The 21,412-nt window shown below is 42.1% G+C and overlaps 1 protein-coding gene across 2 annotated transcripts in view; it reads left to right on the forward strand.

Moving 5' to 3' along the window:
* Nucleotides 1-20,675, forward strand: part of LOC110490038 (WW domain-containing adapter protein with coiled-coil) — a 74,191-nt gene extending 53,516 nt beyond the window's left edge. For both annotated transcript variants that reach the window (XM_021563136.2, XM_021563135.2), the window contains 6 exons: nt 1,478-1,600; nt 1,737-1,885; nt 12,451-12,578; nt 17,396-17,591; nt 17,819-17,946; nt 18,060-20,675. In XM_021563136.2, coding sequence (XP_021418811.1) covers nt 1,478-1,600; nt 1,737-1,885; nt 12,451-12,578; nt 17,396-17,591; nt 17,819-17,946; nt 18,060-18,129 — 794 coding nt within the window. In that variant the 3' untranslated portion in view covers nt 18,130-20,675. The remainder of the gene's footprint in view (nt 1-1,477; nt 1,601-1,736; nt 1,886-12,450; nt 12,579-17,395; nt 17,592-17,818; nt 17,947-18,059) is intronic.
* Nucleotides 20,676-21,412: the final 737 nt, after the last annotated feature.

Consider the following 21,412-nt stretch of genomic DNA (forward strand, 5'->3'; position numbering starts at 1 on the left):
GATATTTGAAAAACACCTTGAGGATTGATTATAAAAAACTTTTGACATGTTTCTGTTGACATTATGGATATAATTTGGAATTTTTGTCTGCGTTGTCGTGCCAGTGGTAGGTTAAGATGCTTGTGTTTCCTGGAGTGGTTGCTATAGTTTTGCGACAGTACAAGCACACTGCCTCACACTGCTCAATGTCACTAGGTTTAAAACCAGAGTAAGTCCCAACAACCAACACTGCATCCTTCTTTGACAGTATTTGTTCTTGGATTTCTGGGACTGCATGTTCTTCATTGCTCTTCATTTTCCCCCGCTAATGAGCGAAGCTACACGTAACCACTTGAGAACTGCCAACAGGTGTGGGAACATGGAATAGAACACAGCTCTGGTTGGCTGCTGTAGTCTTAGTTCAAATGAAATGACATGAAGGAATATTGTGTAATTATCGAAAAATACCGACATAAGCAAAATTGCTTCGGTATGACTCAGATATGTCTGTAATTTTCGGTTTATCGTCCCAGTGAGTTACATAATAAATCATGGGTTGGATGGAAGCATAGTCTACAGTCTAAAGAACTGGATACTAATTGCTTTGCCTCGTCCTTCTCTCTTAAGTCTATTGTTTGTTCCAGTTCTCATAAAGCTGTGATTGAGAATAGCCTAGGCCTATAGCCTCTGACTTTCAAAAAGAACAAGACTGAAAGTGGCAACTTTAGGACATCAGTACCTTCAAGAGCTATTAGGGAAATAGTTTGTCGTAAAGCTTCTATGATAGGCTATATTGGACATTCGGTTTTAACCTTGCATGCCTGTGTTTCATGCAAAGAACGATGAAAGCGTAGTAGCCCAAAGTCATATTCATATTGAATGGAGAGAATTATTTTTTTTTATACACAGTACATACACAATATAGTGGAGTGTCCAATTTATAAAAATAAAACATTTAAGTGAATCGTTTTTGGCTATAAAGCCCATGCATATGACAGAGCGAGGAAAAAGGGAAATAATATTTTCTGACTGAACATTTTGCACTGCCTTGGTGAAATTCACCGCTCTGTCTAGCCTAGATTCCTCTCAGTTTACTCAATGTCACTTGGGCGCTAGCCGACTCAGTTCTGCGGCCTTATGCGCGGCGCCAGTGAAGTTCAAATATGGTAAACCATTGTCTGTCACATCACGATATCATCACCATCGACGATGGCTGTCAATCATCAACGCTAGCCGATACTATGGTAATATTGCCCAATCCATCCTGATTCAGTTTGCTCCTACGTCAAGACATTTTTACCAGCTAGAGAGTAGTTAGTCATAGAATTTAATTTGCTCCATTGTTTACATTTTGTTTGGTCGCGCACTTAGTGTGGCTGATCTGATGGCTCTAAAACAGGGGTGATGATAGGGATCATCTTATGTTATGGTTTTAGATAAAAGCCCATATTTCTAAGCTTTCCACACATTTTTTTTATTTTTTTCCTTCTCTTTCCAGTCCTCAAAGCTGCTGTCACTCAAGCGTCGTTACAGTCGTTGCTTCATAAGATCCTCACAGCCGGCCCGTCAGCCTTCAACATCACTACTCTGCTCTCCCAAGCAGCCCAGCTCTCCAACCAAGGTAGGCCTTCAGCCACCCTGTTTGTTTTCAGATCCACAATGGCAACCTTCCTATTCAAACTTGCCACTGTTGATTTTTAAAGTATCTAAACCAGATAGATGTCTAATAATTCTCCACCCTCTGTTACTCCCAACAGCCCAGCAGTCGAACCAGTCCCCCATGTCGTTGACGTCAGACGCCTCCTCTCCCCGCTCCTATGTGTCTCCCAGGATCAGCACGCCGCAGAACAACGCTGGTCACCACAAAGCCCTGCTCAGCACGCCCCCTGTAGCCTCACAGAACAAGGTACTGTCTACTACTACCACTCTGGTAGGCCATGTCTATTTGGCTGCTTTTAGACATGCAGCCCAATTCTAATATTTTTTTCACTAATTGTTCTTTTGACTAATCGTATCAGCTCTGAAAAGGATCTGATGTGATTGGTCAAAAGACCAAGTAGTGAAAAAAAAGCCTTGCCAGTCTAATATACTAACTACTGCCTGCCTAGCAGCCTACTTCCTGCCTAGAACCTCTGTGTCTAAAGTAGGCAAAGCCATGTCTACGTCACTCACGCCAGCAGAGCAACTCTGTTCAATCCATGTGTCGCATTACAAGTATTGGCTGTCTTGTTCTGTATGTAATGTAAATGAGTGAAGGGAATGGTAGTATTTGTGTTGGCTTTATAACCTAGCTGGTCTGGGCCTAGGAGTATTTTCTGTTGGTGTTTCACAGCATCACAAACTGGCCTAAATCATACCCAGGTTCAGTGTTTAAGTGATGTAGTGTTGTCACAATACCAGAATTTGGACTTCCATACCAGGTTTAGTATTACGATACTCAATACCAAAACAATACCGTGGCAAAGAAATATGTACTAGCCAAGGTCAGAGAATGGCAATTGATCTAGACAGAAACTCTGCTACTGCTCTGTACAATCATTGGGGATCTTTTGAGTTATATCATTATATTTGAATATTTTGATGTCCATTTTTTGAGACAGCCATGTCAAATCAACATTTTTACATACACTTAGGTTGGAGTCATTAAACCTTGTTTTTCAACCACTCCACAAATTTCTTGTTAACAAACTATGGTTTTGGCAAGTCGGTTAGGACATCTACTTTGTGCATGACTCAAGTACTTTTTCCAACAATTGCTTACAGACAGATCATTTCACTTATCTAAACCCACTGTGTCACAATTACAGTGGGTCAGAAGTTTACATACACTAAGTTGACTGTGCCTTTAAATAGCTTGGAAAATTCCCAAAAATGTCATGGCTTTAGAAGCTTCTGATAGGCGAAGTGTCCTCATTTGAGTCAATTGGAGGTGTACCTGTGTATGTATTTCAAGGCCTACCTTCAAACAGTGCCTCTTTGCTTGACATCATGGGAAAATCAAGACCTCAGAAAAAAGGATGAACCAGACCTCCACAAGTGTGGTTCATCCTTGGACCGCAATTTCCAAACGCCTGAAGGTACCACGTTCATCTGTACAAACAATAGTATGCAAGTATAAACACCATGGGACCACGCAGTCATCATACCATTCAGGAAGGAGACTCGTTCTGTCTCCTGGAGATTAACGTGCAAAAAGTGCATATCATTCCCAGAACAACAGCAAAGGACCTTGTGAAGATGCTGGAGGAAACCGGTACAGCGGTATCTATATCCACAGTAAAACGAGTCCAATATCGACATAACCTGAAAGGCCGCTCAGCAAGGAAGAAGCCACTGCTCCAAAACCGCCATTAAAAAAAGCCAGACTACGGTTTGCAACTGCACATGGGGACGAAGAAAGTACTTTTTGGAGAAATGTCCTGTGGTCTGATGAAACAAAAATAGAACTGTTTGGCCATAATGACCATTGTTATGTTTGGAGGAAAAAGGGGGAGGCTTGCAAGCCGAAGAACACCATCCCAACCGTGAAGCACGGGGGTGGCAGCATCATGTTGTTAGGGGTGCTTTGCTGCAGGAGGGACTGGTGCACTTCACAAAATAGATGGCATCATGAGGCAGAAAAATTATGTGGATATATTGAAGCAACATCTCAAGAAATCAGTCAGGAGGTTTTCTTTCAGATCAGTAGGACGCTAGTGTCCCGCCTCAACATCATCCGGTGAAATTGCAGCGCGCCAAATTCAATACTATAACTATTTAACTTTCATAAAATCACAAGTGATATACATCAAAATAAAGCTTAACTTGTTGTAAATCCAGCCGCCGAGTCAGATTTCAAAGGCTTTACGGCGAAAGCAAGCCATGCGTTTATCTGAGGACAGCGCCCCGCATACCAACACATGAAAAACATTTTTCAACCAGGCAGGTGCGACACAAAAGTCACACATACCAATAATTCATGCCTTACCTTTAAAGATCTTCTTCTGTTGGCACTCCAAAATGTCCCAGAAACATCACACATGGTCCTTTTGGTCGATAAATTCCTTCTTTACATCCCCAAAATGTCGGTTTATTTGGCGCGATTGATTCAGAAATACACCGGTTCCAACTCGCCCAACATGACTACAAAGTATCTGATAAGTTACCTGTGAACTTGGTCCAAACATTTCAAACAACTTTCCTAATCCAACCTTAGATATCCTAAAACATAAATAATCAATCAAATTTAAGACTGAATATACTGTGTTCAATAGTAGATAAAAAAACAACATGGAGCGAGCTCCAGTTCACGTGCGTCACACAGAAAAGTCAACTTGGCTTGACACTCACAATGAACTCACTTGACACCCTACTTCTTCATTTCTCAAAATCAAATCAAATTTATTTATAAAGCCCTTTGTACATCAGCTGATATCTCAAAGTGCTGTACAGAAACCCAGCCTAAAACTCCAAACAGCAAGCAATGCAGATGTAGAAGCACGGTGGCTAGGAAAAACTCCCTAGGAAGAAACCTAGAGAGGAACCAGGCTATGTGGGGTAGCCAGTCCTCTTCTGGCTGTGCCGGGTGGAGATTATAACAGAACATGGCCAAGATGTTCAAATGTTCATAAATGACCAGCATGGTCGAATAATAAGGCAGAACAGTTGAAACTGGAGCAGCAGCACGGCCAGGTGGACTGGGGACAGCAAGGAGTCATCATGTCAGGTAGTCCTGGGGCATGGTCCTAGGGCTCAGGTCCTCCGAGAGAGAGAAAGAAAGAGAGAAAGAGAGAATTAGATAAAGAACACTTAAATTCACACAGGACACCGAATAGGACAGGAGAAGTACTCCAGATATAACAAACTGACCCTAGCCCCCCGACACATAAACTACTGCAGCATAAATACTGGAGGCTGAGACAGGAGGGGTCAGGAGACACTGTGGCCCCATCCGAGGACACCCCCAGACAGGAGGGGTCAGGAGACACTGTGGCCCCATCCGAGGACACCCCCGGACAGGGCCAAACAGGAAGGATATAACCCCACCCACTTTGCCAAAGCACAGCCCCCACACCACTAGAGGGATATCTTCAACCACCAACTTACCATCCAGAGACCAGGCTGAGTATAGCCCACAAAGATCTCCGCCACGGCACAACCCAAGGGGGGCGCCAACCCAGACAGGATGACCACATCAGTGAATCAACCCACTCAGGTGACACACCCCTTCCAGGGACGGTATGAGAGAGCCCCAGTAAGCCAGTGACTCAGCCCCTGTAATAGGGTTAGAGGCAGAGAATCCCCGTGAAAAGAGGGGAACCGGCAGGCAGAGACAGCAAGGGCGGTTCGTTGCTCCAGAGCCTTTCCGTTCACCTTCACACTCCTAGCAAGCACAGGAAGCAGCTCTTTCAGCAGTTTAGTTGGAATAGGGTCCAGTATGCAGCTTGAAGATTTAGAGGCCATGATTATTTTCATCATTGTGTCAAGAGATATAGTACTAAAACACTTGAGCGTCTCTCTTGATCCTAGGTCCTGGCAGAGTTGTGCAGACTCAGGACAACTGAGCTTTGAAGGAATACGCAGATTTAAAGAGGAGTCTGTAATTTGCTTTCTAATAATCATGATCTTTTCCTCAAAGAAGTTCATGAATTTATCACTGCTAAAGTGAAAGCCATCTTCTCTTTGGGAATGCTGCTTTTTAGTTAGCTTTGCGACAGTATCAAAAAGGAATTTCTGATTGTTCTTATTTTCCTCAATTAAGTTAGAGAAATAGGATGATCGAGCAGCAGTAAGGGCTCTTCGGTACTGCACGGTACTGTCTTTCCAAGCTAGTCGGAAGACTTCCAGTTTGGTGTGGCGCCATTTCCGTTCCAATTTTCTGGAAGCTTGCTTCAGAGCTCGGGTATTTTCTGTGTACCAGGGAGCTAGTTTCTTATGAGATGTTTTTAGGGGTGCAACTGCATCTAGGGTATTGCGCAAGGTTAAATTGAGTTCCTCAGTTAGGTGGTTAACTGATTTTTGTCCTCTGGCCTCCTTGGGTAGACAAAAGGAATCTGGAAGGACTTCAAGGAATCTTTGTGTTGTCTGTGAATTTATAGCACGACTTTTGATGTTCCTTGGTTGGGGTCTGAGCAGATTATTTGTTGCAATTGCAAACGTAATAAAATGGGGGTCCGATAGTCCAGGATTATGAGGAAAAACATTAAGATCCACAACATTTATTCCATGGGACAAAACTAGGTCCAGAGTATGACTGACAGTGAGTAGGTCCAGAGACATGATGGACAAAACCCACTGAGTCGATGATGGCTCCGACAGCCTTTTGGAGTGGGTCTGTGGACTTTTCCACGTGAGTATTAAAGTCACCAAAGATTAGAATATTATCTGCTATGACTACAGGGTCCGATAGGAATTCAGGGAACTCAACTAGGAACGCTGTATATGGCCCAGGAGGCCTGTAAACACTAGCTATAAAAAGTGATTGAGTAGGCTGCATAGATTTCATGACTAGAAGCTCAAAAGATGAAAACGTCCATTTTGTTTCTTCTGTAAATTGAAATTTGCTATCGTAATTAGCAACACCTCCACCTTTGCGGGATGGTCACTAGTGTAGCCAGGAGGTGAGGCCTCATTTAACACAGTAAATAATTCATCAGGCTTAAGCCATGTTTCAGTAAGGCCAACACATCAAGATTATGATCAGTGATTAGTTAATTGACTATAATTGCCTTTGAAGTAAGGGATCTAACATTAAGTAGCCCTATTTTGAGATGTGAGGTATCATGATCTCTTTCAATAATGACAGGAATGGAGGTGGTCTTTATCCTAGTGAGATTGCTAAGGCGAACACCGCCATCTTTAGTTTTGCCAAACCTAGGTCGAGGCACAGACACGGTCTCAATGGTGATAGCTGAGCTGACTACACTGACTGTGCTAGTGGCAGACTCCACTATGCTGGCAGGCTGGCTAACAGCCTGCTGCCTGGCCTGCACCCTATTTCATTGTGGAGCTAGAGGAGTTAGAGCCCTGTCTATGTTGGTAGATAAGATGAGAGCACCCCTCCAGCTAGGATGGAGTCCGTCACTCCTCAGCAGGTCAGGCTTGGTCCTGTTTGTGGGTGAGTCCCAATTATCTACAAATTCTATCTTTTGGGAGGGGCAGAAAACAGTTTTCAACCAGCGATTGAGTTGTGAGACTCTGCTGTAGAACTCATCACTCCCCCTAACTGGGAGGGGGCCAGAGACAATTACTCGATGCCGACACATCTTTCTAGCTGATTTACACGCAGAAGCTATGTTGCGCTTGGTGATCTCTGACTGTTTCATCCTAACATCGTTGGTGCTGACGTGGATAACAATATCTCTATACTCTCTACACTCGCCAGTTTTAGTTTTAGCCAGCACCATCTTCAGATTAGCCTTAACGTCGGTAGCCCTGCCCCCTGGTAAACAGTGTATGATCACTGGATGATTTGTTTTAAGTCTAGTACTGCGGGTAATGGAGTCGCCAATGACCAGAGTTTTCAATTTGTCAGAGCTAATGGTGGGATGCTTCGGCGTCTCAGACCCCGTAACGTGAGGAGTAGAGACGAGAAGGCTCGGCCTCTGACTCCGACTCGCTGCTTAATGGGGAAAACCGGTTGAACATTTCTGTCGGCTGAATGAGCGACACCGGTTGAGCATTCCTACAGCATTTCCTTCCAGAAACCGTGAGAAAGTTGTCCGGCTGCGGGGACTGTGCCAGGGGATTTATACTACTATCTGTACTTACTGGTGGCACAGACGCCGTTTCATCCTTTCCTACACTGAAATTACCCTTGCCTAACGATTGCGTCTGAAGCTGGGCTTGCAGCACAGCTATCCTCGCCGTAAGGCGATCGTTCTCCTGTATATTTTGAGTACAGCGACTGCAATTAGAAGGCATCATGTTAATGTTACTACTTAGCTTCGGCTGTTGGAGGTCCTGACGAACCGTGTCCAGATAAAGCGTCCGGAGTGAAAAAGTTGAGGGGAAAAAACAAAAATATAAACGGTAATTAAAAAGTAAAAACCGTAAAGTTGTCAGGTAGCAAAATAGGTTGGCAACAAAACGCACAGCAAAACGCACAGCAACACGTAAACATGTCTGCAAGTTGTGACCGGAAATGACGTCAATAGAGAATGTCCATTTTCTAAGATTCTCAAAAGAAAAACATCAACCAATTTCTCAAGACTGATGACATCTAGTGGAAGCCATAGGAACTGCAACCAGGTTCCTCATAGGTTTCCTATTGAAAACCAATTGAAAACAGTGACAACGACAACAAAAATTCCTGGATGGTTTGTCCTCGGTTTCGCCTATCAAATTCGTTCTGTTACACTCGCAGACATAATTTTAAGTTAATCTAAATCTACCAATTATATGCATATCCTAGCTTCTGGGCCTGAGAAACCGGCAGTTTACTTGGGGCATGCTTTTCATCCGGACGTGAAAATTCTGCCCCCTATCCCAATGAAGTTATAGCTTGGTCGCAAATGGGTCTTCCAAATAGAATACGACCCCAAGCATACTTCCAAAGTTGTGACAAAATGGCTTAAGGACAACACAGTCAAGGTATTGGAGTGGCCACCACAGAGCCCTGACCTCAAACCTATAGAACATGTGAATGCAGAAAAAGTGTGCGAGCAAGGAGGCCTACAACCCTGACTCTGTTACACCAGCTCTGTCAGGAATGGGCTAAAATGTACCCAACTTATTGTTGGAAGCTTGTGGAAGGCTACCTGAAACGTTTGACCCAAGTTAAACCATTTAAAGGCAATACAACCAAATACCAATTGAGTGTGTGAGACTTCTGACCCACTGGGAATGTGATGAAAGAAATAAAAGCTGAAATAAGTAATTATATTATTCTGGCATTTCACATTCTTAAAATAAAGTGTTGTTCTTAACTGTCCTAAGACATATTTTTTTTACTAGGATTTAATGTCAGGCATGGTAAAAAACATAAAAAACAACAGTTTAAATGTATTTGGCTGAGGTGTATGTAAACTCCCGACTTCAACTATTTACTGAATAAAATTAAAATAACACAATAAAATTACATATTAATGAGGCTTTATACATTGAATGTACCTAGTCAATGTGCAGGAGTACAGGTTAGTCGAGGTAATTTGTACATGTAAGTAGGAGTAAAGTGACTGCATAGATAATAAAGTCGTAGCAGTGTAAAAAACGGTCGGTTGTCCATTTGAGTTATTGTTCAGCACTCTTATTATGGCTTTGGGTGTCAAACTTTTTGAGGATCTGGGGACCCATGAGAAATCTTGTCAGTCTCCTGCTGGGGAAAAGGCGTTGGTATGCCCTCTTCATAACTTTCTTGGTGTGTTGGGACCATGATAGTTTGTTGGTGACGTGGACGCCAAGCAACTTGAAACTCTCAACCTGCTCCACTACAGCCCCATCGATGTGAATTGGAGCGTGTTTGGCACTCCTTTTCCTGTAGTCCTGTAGTTGTCTTGCTCAAATTGTGGAAGAGGAGGTTCTCCTGGCACCACACTGCCAGGTCTCTGACCTCCATAGAGGCTCTCTCATTGTTGTTTGTAATCAGGCCGTCAGCCACCTTAAAGATGGTGTTGGAGTTTTGCTTGGGAGTGCAGGTGGGATCTAAGCACGCACCTCTGTGGTGCCCCCGTGTTGAGGATCAGCGTGGCAGATGTGGTGTTGCCCACCCTTTCCACCTGGTGGTGGCCGGTAAGGAAGTCCAGGATCCAGTTGCAGAGGGAGGTGTTTAATCCCAGGGTCCTTAGCTTAGTGATGAGCTTCGTTGGCACTATGGTGTTGAACACTTGAGCTGTGGTCAATTAACAGCATTCTCACATAGGTGTTCCTTTTGTCCAGGTGGGAAAGGACAGTGTGGAGTTTAATAAAGATTGTGTCTGTGGGTTTCCGGGATGATGATGTGACCAGCCATTCAAAGCACTTCATGGCTACCGACATAAGTGCTATTGGGCGGTAGTCATTTAGGCAGGTAACCTTTGCTTTCTTGGGCACAGGGACTATGGTGGTCTGCTTGAAACATGTAGGTATTACTGACTTGGTTGCGGAGAGGTGGAAAATATCAATGAAGACACTTGCCAGTTGGTCCGCGCATGCTTTGAGTACACGTCCTGGTAATCCATCTGGCCTTGTGAATGTTGACCTGTTTAACAGTCTTGCTCATTTTCAGCAAATTTAATAAAATTGTCCGATCCTTAAGAGGCTAACCTCTCTGGGATATGTGGGAAGCTAGCATCCCACCTGGCCAAAAGCCAGTGAAAATGCAGAGCGCCAAATTCAAATAAATGACTATAAAAATCAGATTCCAAAAAGGCTTTTCGGCAAAAGCAAACAACGCTATTATCTGAGGATAGCACCATAGTAAACAAAGAGAGAACATATTTCAACCCTGCAGGCGCGACACAAAACGCAGAAATAAAAATATAAAATCATGCATTACCTTTGACGAGCTTCTTTTATTGGCACTCCAATATGTCTCATAAACATCACAAATGGTCATTTTGTTCGATTAATTCCGTTGATATATATCCAAAATGTCCATTTATTTGGCGCGTTTGATCCAGAAAAACACCGGTTCCAACTTGCTACACTACAAAATAGCTCAAAACTTTGCCAAAACTACAAAATATCTCAAAACTTTGCCAAAACATTTCAAACTACTTTTGTAATACAACTTTAGGTATTTTTAAGTAAATAATCAATCAAATTAAAGACGGGATCTGTGTTCAATACAGGAAGAAAACAAACTGACGCTAGAACACACTCTAACGTTTCCAAAACTGTAAAGATATTGTCTGTGAGTATAACAGAACTGATGTTGCAAGCGAAAGCCTGAGAAAAATCCAACCCGGAAGTGCCCCAGGTTTTGAAAGCGCTGCGTTCCAATGACTCCCTATATGGCTGTGAATGTACCATCAACGAGCTTACGCTTTCTACGTATTCCCCAAGGTGTCTACAGCATTGTCACATAGTTTTACGCATTTCTGTTGAAGAATAGCCGTATGGGGGCACATTGGTGGCTCCGAGAGAGACTCTCGCGTAAAAGTGCAGAGGTAGCCATTACTCCAAACGATCCTAGAGAAAAAGGAATTATCCCGACGAATATATTATTGAATAGATATTAGAAAAACACCTTGAGGATGGATTTTAAACAACGTTTGCCATGTTTCTGTCGATATTTTGGAGCTGATTTGGAGGAGAAAAATGGCGTTGTGGTGACCGCAATTTCCGGGCGATTGCTTTTCTGATTTCCGTGACAAGGTTGCTTGCTGCTAGCAAGGCATAATGCTATGCTAGGCTATTATAAACTTACACAAATGCTTGTCTAGCGTTGGTTGTAAAGCATATTTTGAAAATCTGAGATGACAGGGTGATTAACAAAAGGCTAAGCTGTGTTCCAATATATTTCACTTGTGATTTTCATGAATAGGAATATTTTCTAGGAAGATTTATGTCCGTTGCGTTATGCTAATTAGTATAAGATGATGAGAACGGTCCCGTTCACGGGATGGGGTGTCACTATAGGTTAAACTCTAACTGTTTTAAAGTCAACATGGAGAATTCCCTGAGCGGTTTCCTTCCTCTCCGTCAACTGAGTTAGGAAGAACGCCTGTATATTTGTAGTGGCTGGGTGTATTAATACACTGTCCAATACCGTCCATGCTCAAAGGGATATTCACGGTCTGCTTTTTTTTATTTTACCCATCTACCAATAGATGCCCGTCTTTGCGAGTCATTGGAAAGCCTCCCTGGTCTTTGTTGTTGAATCTGTTTGAAATTCACTTCTCGACTGAGAGACCTTACAATTATCTGTATGTGTGGGGTAAGGAGATGAGGTAGTCATTCTAGTCATGTAAAACGCTATTATTACACACAGTCATGCAACTTGTGAGACTTGCACATTTTTACTCCTGAACTTATTTAGGCTTCCCATGACAAAGGGGTTTAATACTTACTGACTCATGACATTTCAGCTTTTCATTTTTTTTAAACTAATTTGTAAAATCATAATTCCACTTCGACCTTATGGGGTTTTGTATGTTGGCCAGTTTAATCAATTTTAAATTCAGGCTGTAACATAACAAAATGTGTAAAAAGTCAAGGCGTGTGAATACTTTCAGAAGGCACGAAGTTATAATGACCTTCACAGCGTGACGAAAATGCATGGTGATGTGCTTGACGGGTCTTTGTATGATATTTTATTATGAGGATTTTTGAATATTTGCATAAATCTGTCGCCAATTGGATGGAAACCATAGCTACTGCCATTTGTATTCTATAACATCCCATCCCCTTGTGTTTGTGTGTCAACAGCAAGTGAATTTCAGTAAAATTATGGTATGTGCCAGTCTAATCTGGGCTTTTAACCTTCCTCCCTGTCTGTGTGGTTGTGGTGAACCTCAAGGGTTCTGGTGTGTTTCCTCTCTAACCCTTCTCTGCTCTCTGGCTGTGTTCCAGGTGAGCAACACGCCGGCTGTGAAGCAGCAAGGATCAGCCCCTCAGCCCTCCCCCCAGCAGCCCCTCCCCAGCGACAAACAGCACGGACACGACATCGCAGCCTCCCCAAGGACTCTCCAGCGTCAAGGGTGAGCTTTTCATTTACATTTTTAGTAATTTAGCAGACACTTGATTCATTTATGGGCTAGAGCACTGTACAGTACATTCGGAAAGTATTCCCTTTTTTCCACATTGTTACGTTACAGCCTTATTCTAAAATTGATTAAATTATTTTTTCCCCCTTCAATCTTCACACAATACCCCATAATGACAAAGCGAAAACAGGGTTTTTAGAAATTTTTCCAAATGTATTAAAAATAAAGCTTATACCTTATTTACATAAATGTTCAGACCCTTTGCTATGAGACTTGAAATTGAGCGGTGCATCCTGTTTCCATTGATAATCCTTGATGTTTCTACGACTTGATTGGAGGAAATTCAATTGATTGGACATGATTTGAAAGGCACACACCTCTCTCTATACAGTTGAAGTTGGAAGTTTACATACACCTTAGCCAAAGACATTTAAACTCTTCTATACTTTTTCACAATTCCTGACATTTAATTCATGTAAAAAATGTCCTGTCTTAGGTCGGTTAGGATCACCACTTTATTTTAAGAATGTGAAATGTCAGAATAATAGTAGAGAATTATTTATTTCTGCTTTTATTTCTTCACATTCCCAGTGGGTCAGAATTTTACATGCACTCAATTAGTATTTGGTAGTATTGCCTTTTTAAATTGTGTGGGGTCGGGTGCCTTCCACAAGCTTCCCACAATAAGTTATGTGAATTTTGGCCCATTCCTCCTGACAGAGCCAGTGTAACTGAGTCAGGTTTGTAGGCCTCCTTGCTCACACACGCTTTTTAAATTCTGCACACACATTTTCTATGAGATTGAGGTCAGGGCTTTGTGATGGCAACTCCAATACCAATAGCTTGACTTTGTTGTCCTTAAATAATTTTGCCACAACTTTGGAAGTATGCTGGGGGTCATTGTCCATTTGGAAGCCCCATTTGCGAACAAGCTTTAACTTCCTGGCTCATGTCTTGAGATGTTGCTTCAATATATCCACATAATTGTATTCCTCATGATGTCATCTATTTTGTGAAGTTCACCAGTCCCTCCTGCAGCAAAGCATTCCCACAACATGAAGCTGCCACCCCCGTGTTTCACAGTTAGGATGGTGTTCTTCGGCTTGCAAGCCTCCCCCTTTTTCCTCCAAACATAACGATGGTCATTATGCCCAAACAGTTCTATTTTTGTTTCATCAGACCAGAGGACATTTCTCCAAAAAGTACTTTCTTTGTCCCCATGTGCAGTTGCAAACCGTAGGCTGGCTTTTTTATGGCGATTTTGTAGCAGTGACTTGACTTCTTCCTTGCTGAGCGGCCTTTCAGGTTATGTCGACATATGACTCGTTTTACTGTGGATATAGATACTTTTGTACCTGTTTCCTCCAGCATTTTCACAAGGTCCTTTGCTGTCCTTCTGGGATTGATTTGCGCTTTTCACACCAACGTACGTTCATCTCTAGGAGACAGAGCGCGTCTCCTTTCTGAGCGGTATGACGGCTGCGTTGTCCCATGGTGTTTATACTTCCATACTATTGTTTGTACAGATGAACGTGGTACCTTCAGGCGTTTGGAAATTGCTCCCAAGCATGAACCAGACTTGTGGAGGTCTACAATTGTTTTTCTGTGGTCTTGGCTGATTTCTTTTGTTTTTCCCATCATGTCAAGCAAAGAGGCACTGAGTGAGTTTGAAGGTAGGCCTTGAAATACATCCACAGGTACACCTCCAATTGACTCAAATTATGTCAATTAGTCTATCAGAAGCTTCTAAAGCCATGACATAATTTTCTGCTTTTTAACCTCATGGAACTCTAGGGGCAGTATTTTTTTCATTTTTGGATAAAAAACGTTCCCGTTTTAAACAAGATATTTTGTCACGAAAAGATGCTCGACTATGCATATAATTGACAGCTTTGGATAGAAAACACTCTGTTTCCAAAACGGTCAAAATATTGTCTGTGAGTATAACAGAACTGATATTGCAGGCGAAAACCTGAGGAAAATCCAACCCGGACGTGCTGTTTTTCCTGAAAGCTCTCTGTTCCATTGCCTGCCTTCACTCCATTTAAAGGGATATCAACCAGATTCCGTTTCCTATGGCTTCCACATGGTGTGAACAGTCTTTAGACATAGTTTCAGGCTTTTATTCTGAAAAATGAGCGAGAAAGATGATATCGCGTCAGTGGATGGCTGGGTGCCAGCAGCGTTTTGCATTCGCAACAGCTTGGAGCAGACATTTTTATTTTTCTCCTATTGAAGAAGCTACAGTCCCGGTTGAAATATTATCAATTATATATTGTAAAAACAACCTGAGGATTGATTATAAAAATTTGGAAAAACGTTTGACATGTTTCTACTAACTTTAAGGATACTATTTGGAATTTTCGTTTGCGATGTCTTGACCGCTCGAGCCTGTGGATTTCTGAACATAACGTGCCAACCAAATGGAGGTATTTTGAATATAAAAATAATATTTTTGGAACAAAAGAGAATTTATTGTAACTGGGAGTCTCGTGAGTGCGAACATCTGACAATCATCAAAGGTAAGCGATTGAATTGATTGCTTTTCTGACTTTCGTGACCAATCTACTTGGCTGCTAGCTGTTTGTAATATATTTTGTCTACTGAGAGAGATGTCCTTACATAAACACTTGGTATGCTTTTGCCGAAAAGCTTTATTGAAATCTGACACGCCAGGTGGATTAACAACAAGCGTTTTGTGTTTTGCTATATTGCACTTGTGATTTCATGAAAATTACATATTTTTTGTAATTTATTTTGAATTTGGCGCTCTGCAATTCAGCGGATGTTGACAAATGATCCCGCTAACGGGATGGGTGCATCAAGAAGTTAACAAGAAATTTGTGGAGTGGTTGAAAAACGAGTTTTAATGACTCCATCCTTAGTGTATGTAAACTTCCGACTTCAACTGTATGTGGTCCCACAGTTGGCGGCGCATGTCAGAGCAGAAACTAAGCCTTGAGGTCGAAGGAATTGTCCGTGGAGCTCAGAGACAGGATTGTGTCTCGGCACATCTGGGAAAGGGTACCAAACAATTTTTGCAGCATTAAAGATCCCCAAGAACACAATGGCCTCCATTCTTAAATGGAGATGTTTGGAACCACCAAGACTCTTCCTAGAGCTGGCCGCCCGGCCAAACTGATCTATCGCAGGAGAAGGATCTTGGTCAGGGATGTGACCACGGTCCTGATGGTCCCCCTGACAGAGCTGCGGAGTTCTTCTGTGGAGATGGGAGAACTTTCCAGAAAGAGAACCATCTCTGCAGAACTCCAATCAGGCCTTTATGGTAGTGCTCAGATGGAAGCCACTCCTCAGCAAAAGGCACCTGACAGCCCGCTTGGAGTTAGCCAAAAGGCACCTAACGACTCTGACCATGAGAAACAAGATTCTCTGGTCTGATGAAACCAAGATAGAACTCTTTGGCCTGAATGCCAAGTGTCACGTCTGGAGGAAACATGGCCCTACTGTGAAGGATGGTTGTGGCAACATCAAGCGTGTGGATATTTTTCAGCTGCAGGGACTGGAAGACTAGTCAGGATCGAGGGAAAGCTGAACGGAACAAAGTACAGAGATCCTTGATGAAAACCAGAGTGCTCAGGACCTCAGACTATGGCCAAGGTTCACTTTCCAAAAACAACAAACCTAAGCGCACAACCTTGACCACGCAGGAGTGGCTTCAGGACAAGTCTCAATGTCCTTGAGTGGCTCAGCCAGATCCTGGACTTGAACCCGGTCTAACATCTCTGAAGAGATTTGAAAATATTTGTGCAGCGACTCTCCTCATCCAATCTGACACAGCTTGAGGATATGCAGAGAAGAATGGGAGAAACTCCCCACATAGATGTGTCAAACTTGTAGTGTCATACCCAAGAAGACTTGGTGCTTCAGCAAAGTACTGAGTAAAGGGTCTGAATACTTGTGTAAAAGTAATATTTCAGTTTATTTATACATTTGCAAAAAAAAAATCTTAAAGCAAAAACTGTCATTATTGGGTATTGTGTACATTGAAGAAACCAATACATTTTTGAATAACATTGTGTGGCGTTGAATGTGTTCATTTGTGTTTTTAGTGTGGGAAATCTATTTACAAAAAAATTAACAGTGCAGATGCTCCTATCTATAAAAGACAAAACAACCACATATTGCTAGTAAGATTCTTCAAGAAACTCTGGTCTGACTGATGTGAAGCAAAAACAGAACAATGTCATACGTGAGCCTGCCTTGTAGGAGACAATTTAATTTGTCAATATGTCATGTTGTGGCACCACCTGCTGGCGGTTTATAGAACACGTTTTTCATAAGTCATTGCATTGTATCGCTACACACAAAGACAATGGATGCACCATTGTTTAACCGACGACATCAAGTTAAACACATCTGATATGTATTGGAACTGTTAAGCGGATTTAACCAAATATCACGATTCACAAGCCACTGAGAATACAATATTGCAAAATTAAGTATTACAATGTAGATTACCCCACTGACTGTAGTCAGACACTGGACTTCATGGGTGTTTTGAGCTTAAAATAATATGCAGAATGTGTCAGTCTTTTCTGATGTGGACCCTTTTCTCTGGTTGTATTTGATCAGCAGAATCTCACATAATATGCACAATTGTTTAGTTATTTGATTTCTAAGAACCTTAATTGTTGATATTATGCTGTGTTGGTCTGTTTTGTATGATATATTGGTTTGACCCTCCTGTCTCCTCTCTTACAACAACAAAGTTGGTGTTAGTGTTATTACAGCAGAATATCGTTGGCATATAATTAGTCCGACCCTCTTGTTGCGCCTCTGTCATTCCACAGCAGTCAGAGGAGTCCATCCCCAGGTCCCAACTACGTCCCCCCCAGCAGCAGCAGTGCCACCACCTCCACCCCCTCCAGCTCTTCTTCCTCCACCCGACCAGCCTCCTGCTCCTTCACCCCCACCCTAGCAGCACACTTCAATGAGAATCTCATCAAGCATGTCCAGGGCTGGCCCGCCGACCACGCAGAGAAACAGGTAGGATACGCATTTAAGGAATTGTATGCATTGTTTTTTATTATTTCACCAGTAAAGATATTTGGTAAAGAGCATAGAGAGTGTATAGATTTTACAGTATTGGGTAACCTATCCATTTCATTATTTTGATGTGAACCCAGATTCATTATGCAATGATCAGTGTCATTGCTGTTGTTCTTTTTGATTTTCTTTGATTATTTTAAACTTTTTTATCTTCCCCCCCCCAGGCTTCCAGACTACGTGAGGAGGCCCACACCATGGGAAGCATCTACATGTCTGAAAATTGCACGGAGCTCAAAAATCTCAGATCCTTAGTTCGAGTCAGTGAAATTCAAGCGACATTGCGCGAGCAGAGGTAAGAGTCCAGACCCCAATTGCCTGCGATATGCGTGTTAACATCCATGTGTTCTATTATTACAAATATTTTAACATGACAACTAATACATATTTTTTTCTACTCTTGTCTAGGATATTATTTTTGAGACAACAAATTAAAGAACTTGAAAAGTTGAAGAATCAGAATTCCTTCATGGTCTGAGAACTTGAGTTGAAGAATGGAGAGGATAGGGTGGAGAGACCCATTGCACATGGTTGTAAGAGAGCCGTTGGTTGGGAGAACTGTTCTTGTTCTGTGCCCAGTCTTAACACAAGCCGCAGTTGGGTTGGCTTTGGACCGTTGGGCATGGAGAGTGCTGGGCTTGTGGGAGAGGGTTTGAGTGGTTGGTTGGTTGGTTGGTTGGTTGGTTGGTTGGTTGCGGAAGAGGGGAGAAAAAGGGTTGATACAAGACATGGCCTGTGTCCCAAATGGCAGCCTATTGCCTTTATAGTACACTATGTAGTGGATAGGGTGCCATTTGGGATGCCCCTATGGTAGGTTTTGTATGTGCCCTGGAGATGTAGATTTCTTGTAGATGTTATCCATGTTGTAAATATGTTTTGTAGATTATTGAAACCATGGAAAGCCATGCTTATCAAAGCTTTTGACATCCAAACTAATCAACGTTATGCCGAGGAAGTAACGGCTTAATTTCATAGCCTCCTTCATATTAAACTTGTCTGTCAGTGCGTATGTCCCAAATGCCACACTATTTCCTCTATAGTGCACTACTTTTAACCAGAACCCTATAGGCCCTAGTCAAAAGTAGTGCACTATATTGGGAATAGGATGCTATTTGGGACGGCACTGTCAGTCTGCAGACTTGAAGCTTTTGTTTTAATAGATGGGTGAACCATTGCCTTGAGAACATCTATGACCTGCATGGAAACGGTGGAGTATAGTGTTATACAGTCAATAATAACTGAAACATTAACTTAGTATAAAACAAGCAAGCAAGGTAAAACAAACTCACTGGTTTTTCTCTGCTCTTGAATAATAATAATGCTCAATGGATTAAAGTTATTTTCCCTATCATCCCCCTTTGGTTGAAGTATAATGGTTACACACACACCGGATGTGTCCCAAATGGCACACTATTTCCTATGTGTATTGAACTACTTTTGGTTAAAATGTGCACTATATAGGGTGTAGGGTGATATTTGGGAGACGGCCGCACACAGCTACCCATCCCCACCTTCCTCCTGCTGAAAGGTACATAATGTCTGGTCGCAATGGTTCAGATCTGTTTGTTCACAGCTCCCTGTGGCCCTGTCCTGCATTTCCTAAAATGAAAAACAAACAAACCAGTGCCTGGTGGTGTGATGAGTGAGTGAAGGGGGGAAAAAAGAAGGTGCCACAATTGTGGGCTGCTTTGAGATCAAGGACCATTCCCATTGCTAGCCCCTCCATAACTCCCACCCTGGTCATACCCATTACATGCAGGAGCCCAACCCAGTGGTCTAGCTCCTATAATGTAGAGGAGCCGGGAAGAGTAAAAACCCTCCTGTTTTTTTTCTCAAACTTTACAGCAAGTTTTTTTTGGGGGGGGGTTACTTATATTAAAAGCGAGGTGGCACAGTCTTGGTTCAACCGAGAGTTCATTCCTATGTACAGTTGATAAAGTCATAATGGAGTTTAAGAAGTAAAGAAAAAGGCTTTATTAAAAAGTTGCAGTGCTACTAGTATATCAGAATATGTTATTAATAAATTATTTCTACACTTTTCTTTGCACAATGAGTGCTACTTGGAGCTATTAAAGCAGCTGTTTGGGGGGCACTGGCAATGTATAGGGTATGTCTGAAATGGCACCGTATTCCTGATTTGGTACATTACCCTTGACCAGGGCCCATAGTCAAAAAGACTAAAAAGGAGAAGATGTCATAATTCTCCAGATTTTTCAGGAAGTGCAATGGAAGCCAAATGGCACTCAGTGAATTGACCTGAATGACACAATCAGAACTACTGGCTCCCATTTGTACTTCTTGCTCTCTGTTATGAGTCTCTCTTCTCCTTTTTAGTCTTCTTACCTAAAGGGCCTGGTTAAAAGTGGTGCACTATATAGGGAACAGGGTACCATTTGGGATGTGGACATGGAGGTGCTGATCACTAACCTCACACACCAGGGTCAGAGGTCGAGCAGAGCAATGACAGCCAATGTGATATGTGCGTATTGTAATAAACATGCTAAACTCAAGTGAGCACTGGTTATTATTTTATTGGAGTTCTGTTAGTGTTTTGTTTATTACTATTAATGCTAGTGCCTTGTTGAAAGTCTTAAGTCACACAACCTCTGACATGGAAATAAATATACCATGTTTTTTTCTATTTGATCCAGTAACAAAAAGATATTCAACAAGTGTTTGTCATGCATCGATCTATAGGGTTGTTTTTGGCACTCCCGTCCATACTTGCATCTTTGTATCCCCCCCTGTTCACTCCGAGTCAGTACAGAAACAGTGGCTTTGTCCCAAATGGTGCCCTATGTATAACAATAGTGCTCTATGTAGGAAATGGGGGTGCGATTTGGGACGTAAACGGTGTCCTGAGCTGTGACTGCCTGATTTTTCTCCACTGTTCTAAATCTTCTATTCAGTCTGATTTGAGATGCACCAACACATTCAGTAAAGCTGACCACATCATTGCTTTGTATATTGTTTTCCTCTGAAGTATATTGAAAAAATAAATAAAATATGCCTCTACAGAACCAAGTTCTCTGTTTTGACCTCGTCAGTTCAGTACTTTGTTTATTAATGTTATTTGTTCAAAACTAGCCTGAGTGCCAGTGTCTGCTGTCATGTTTACTCATTGTCATGTCCAACATGTTTGGTTTGATGATGGACTCGGCAAGAGCTCAAACAGATCTGGGACCAGGGTAACTTGTTCCAATGTTCCCACAATGAACATGTTGAATGTTTCCAATATGTCAGTGTTCAGTATGTCTAGGGTAACCAAAATAAATTACCACAGAAGAACGACAGTTCAAGTTAGTCCTTTATGTTGACAGTGCATTTGGAAAGTATTCAGACCCCTTGACCTTTTCCACATTTTGTTACATTAAAGCCTTATCCAAAATGGATATGTAATTTTTCCCTGCGTATACACAATACCCCATAATGACAAAGCCAAAACAGATTTTGAGTGTTTTGCAAATTGTATTAAAAATAATTTAAAAAATGTCTTGTTTATTTAAGTATTCAGGTTAAGATGCTTGAAATTGAGCTCCAGTGCATCCTGTTTCCTATGGAGTCCTGTGGTAAATGTATTTGATCTGACGTGATTTAGAAAGGCACACACCTGTCTATAAGGTCCCACAGTTGACATTGCATCTCAGAGCAAAAACCAAGCCATGAGGTTGAAGGAATTGTCTGTAGAGCTCAGAGACGAGGCACAGATCTGGGGACTGGTACCAAAACAGAAGTTTGGAACCACCAAGACTCTTCCTAGA

This window comes from Oncorhynchus mykiss, chromosome 15 (assembly GCF_013265735.2).
Source record: "Oncorhynchus mykiss isolate Arlee chromosome 15, USDA_OmykA_1.1, whole genome shotgun sequence".
Classification (NCBI taxonomy): domain Eukaryota; kingdom Metazoa; phylum Chordata; class Actinopteri; order Salmoniformes; family Salmonidae; genus Oncorhynchus; species Oncorhynchus mykiss.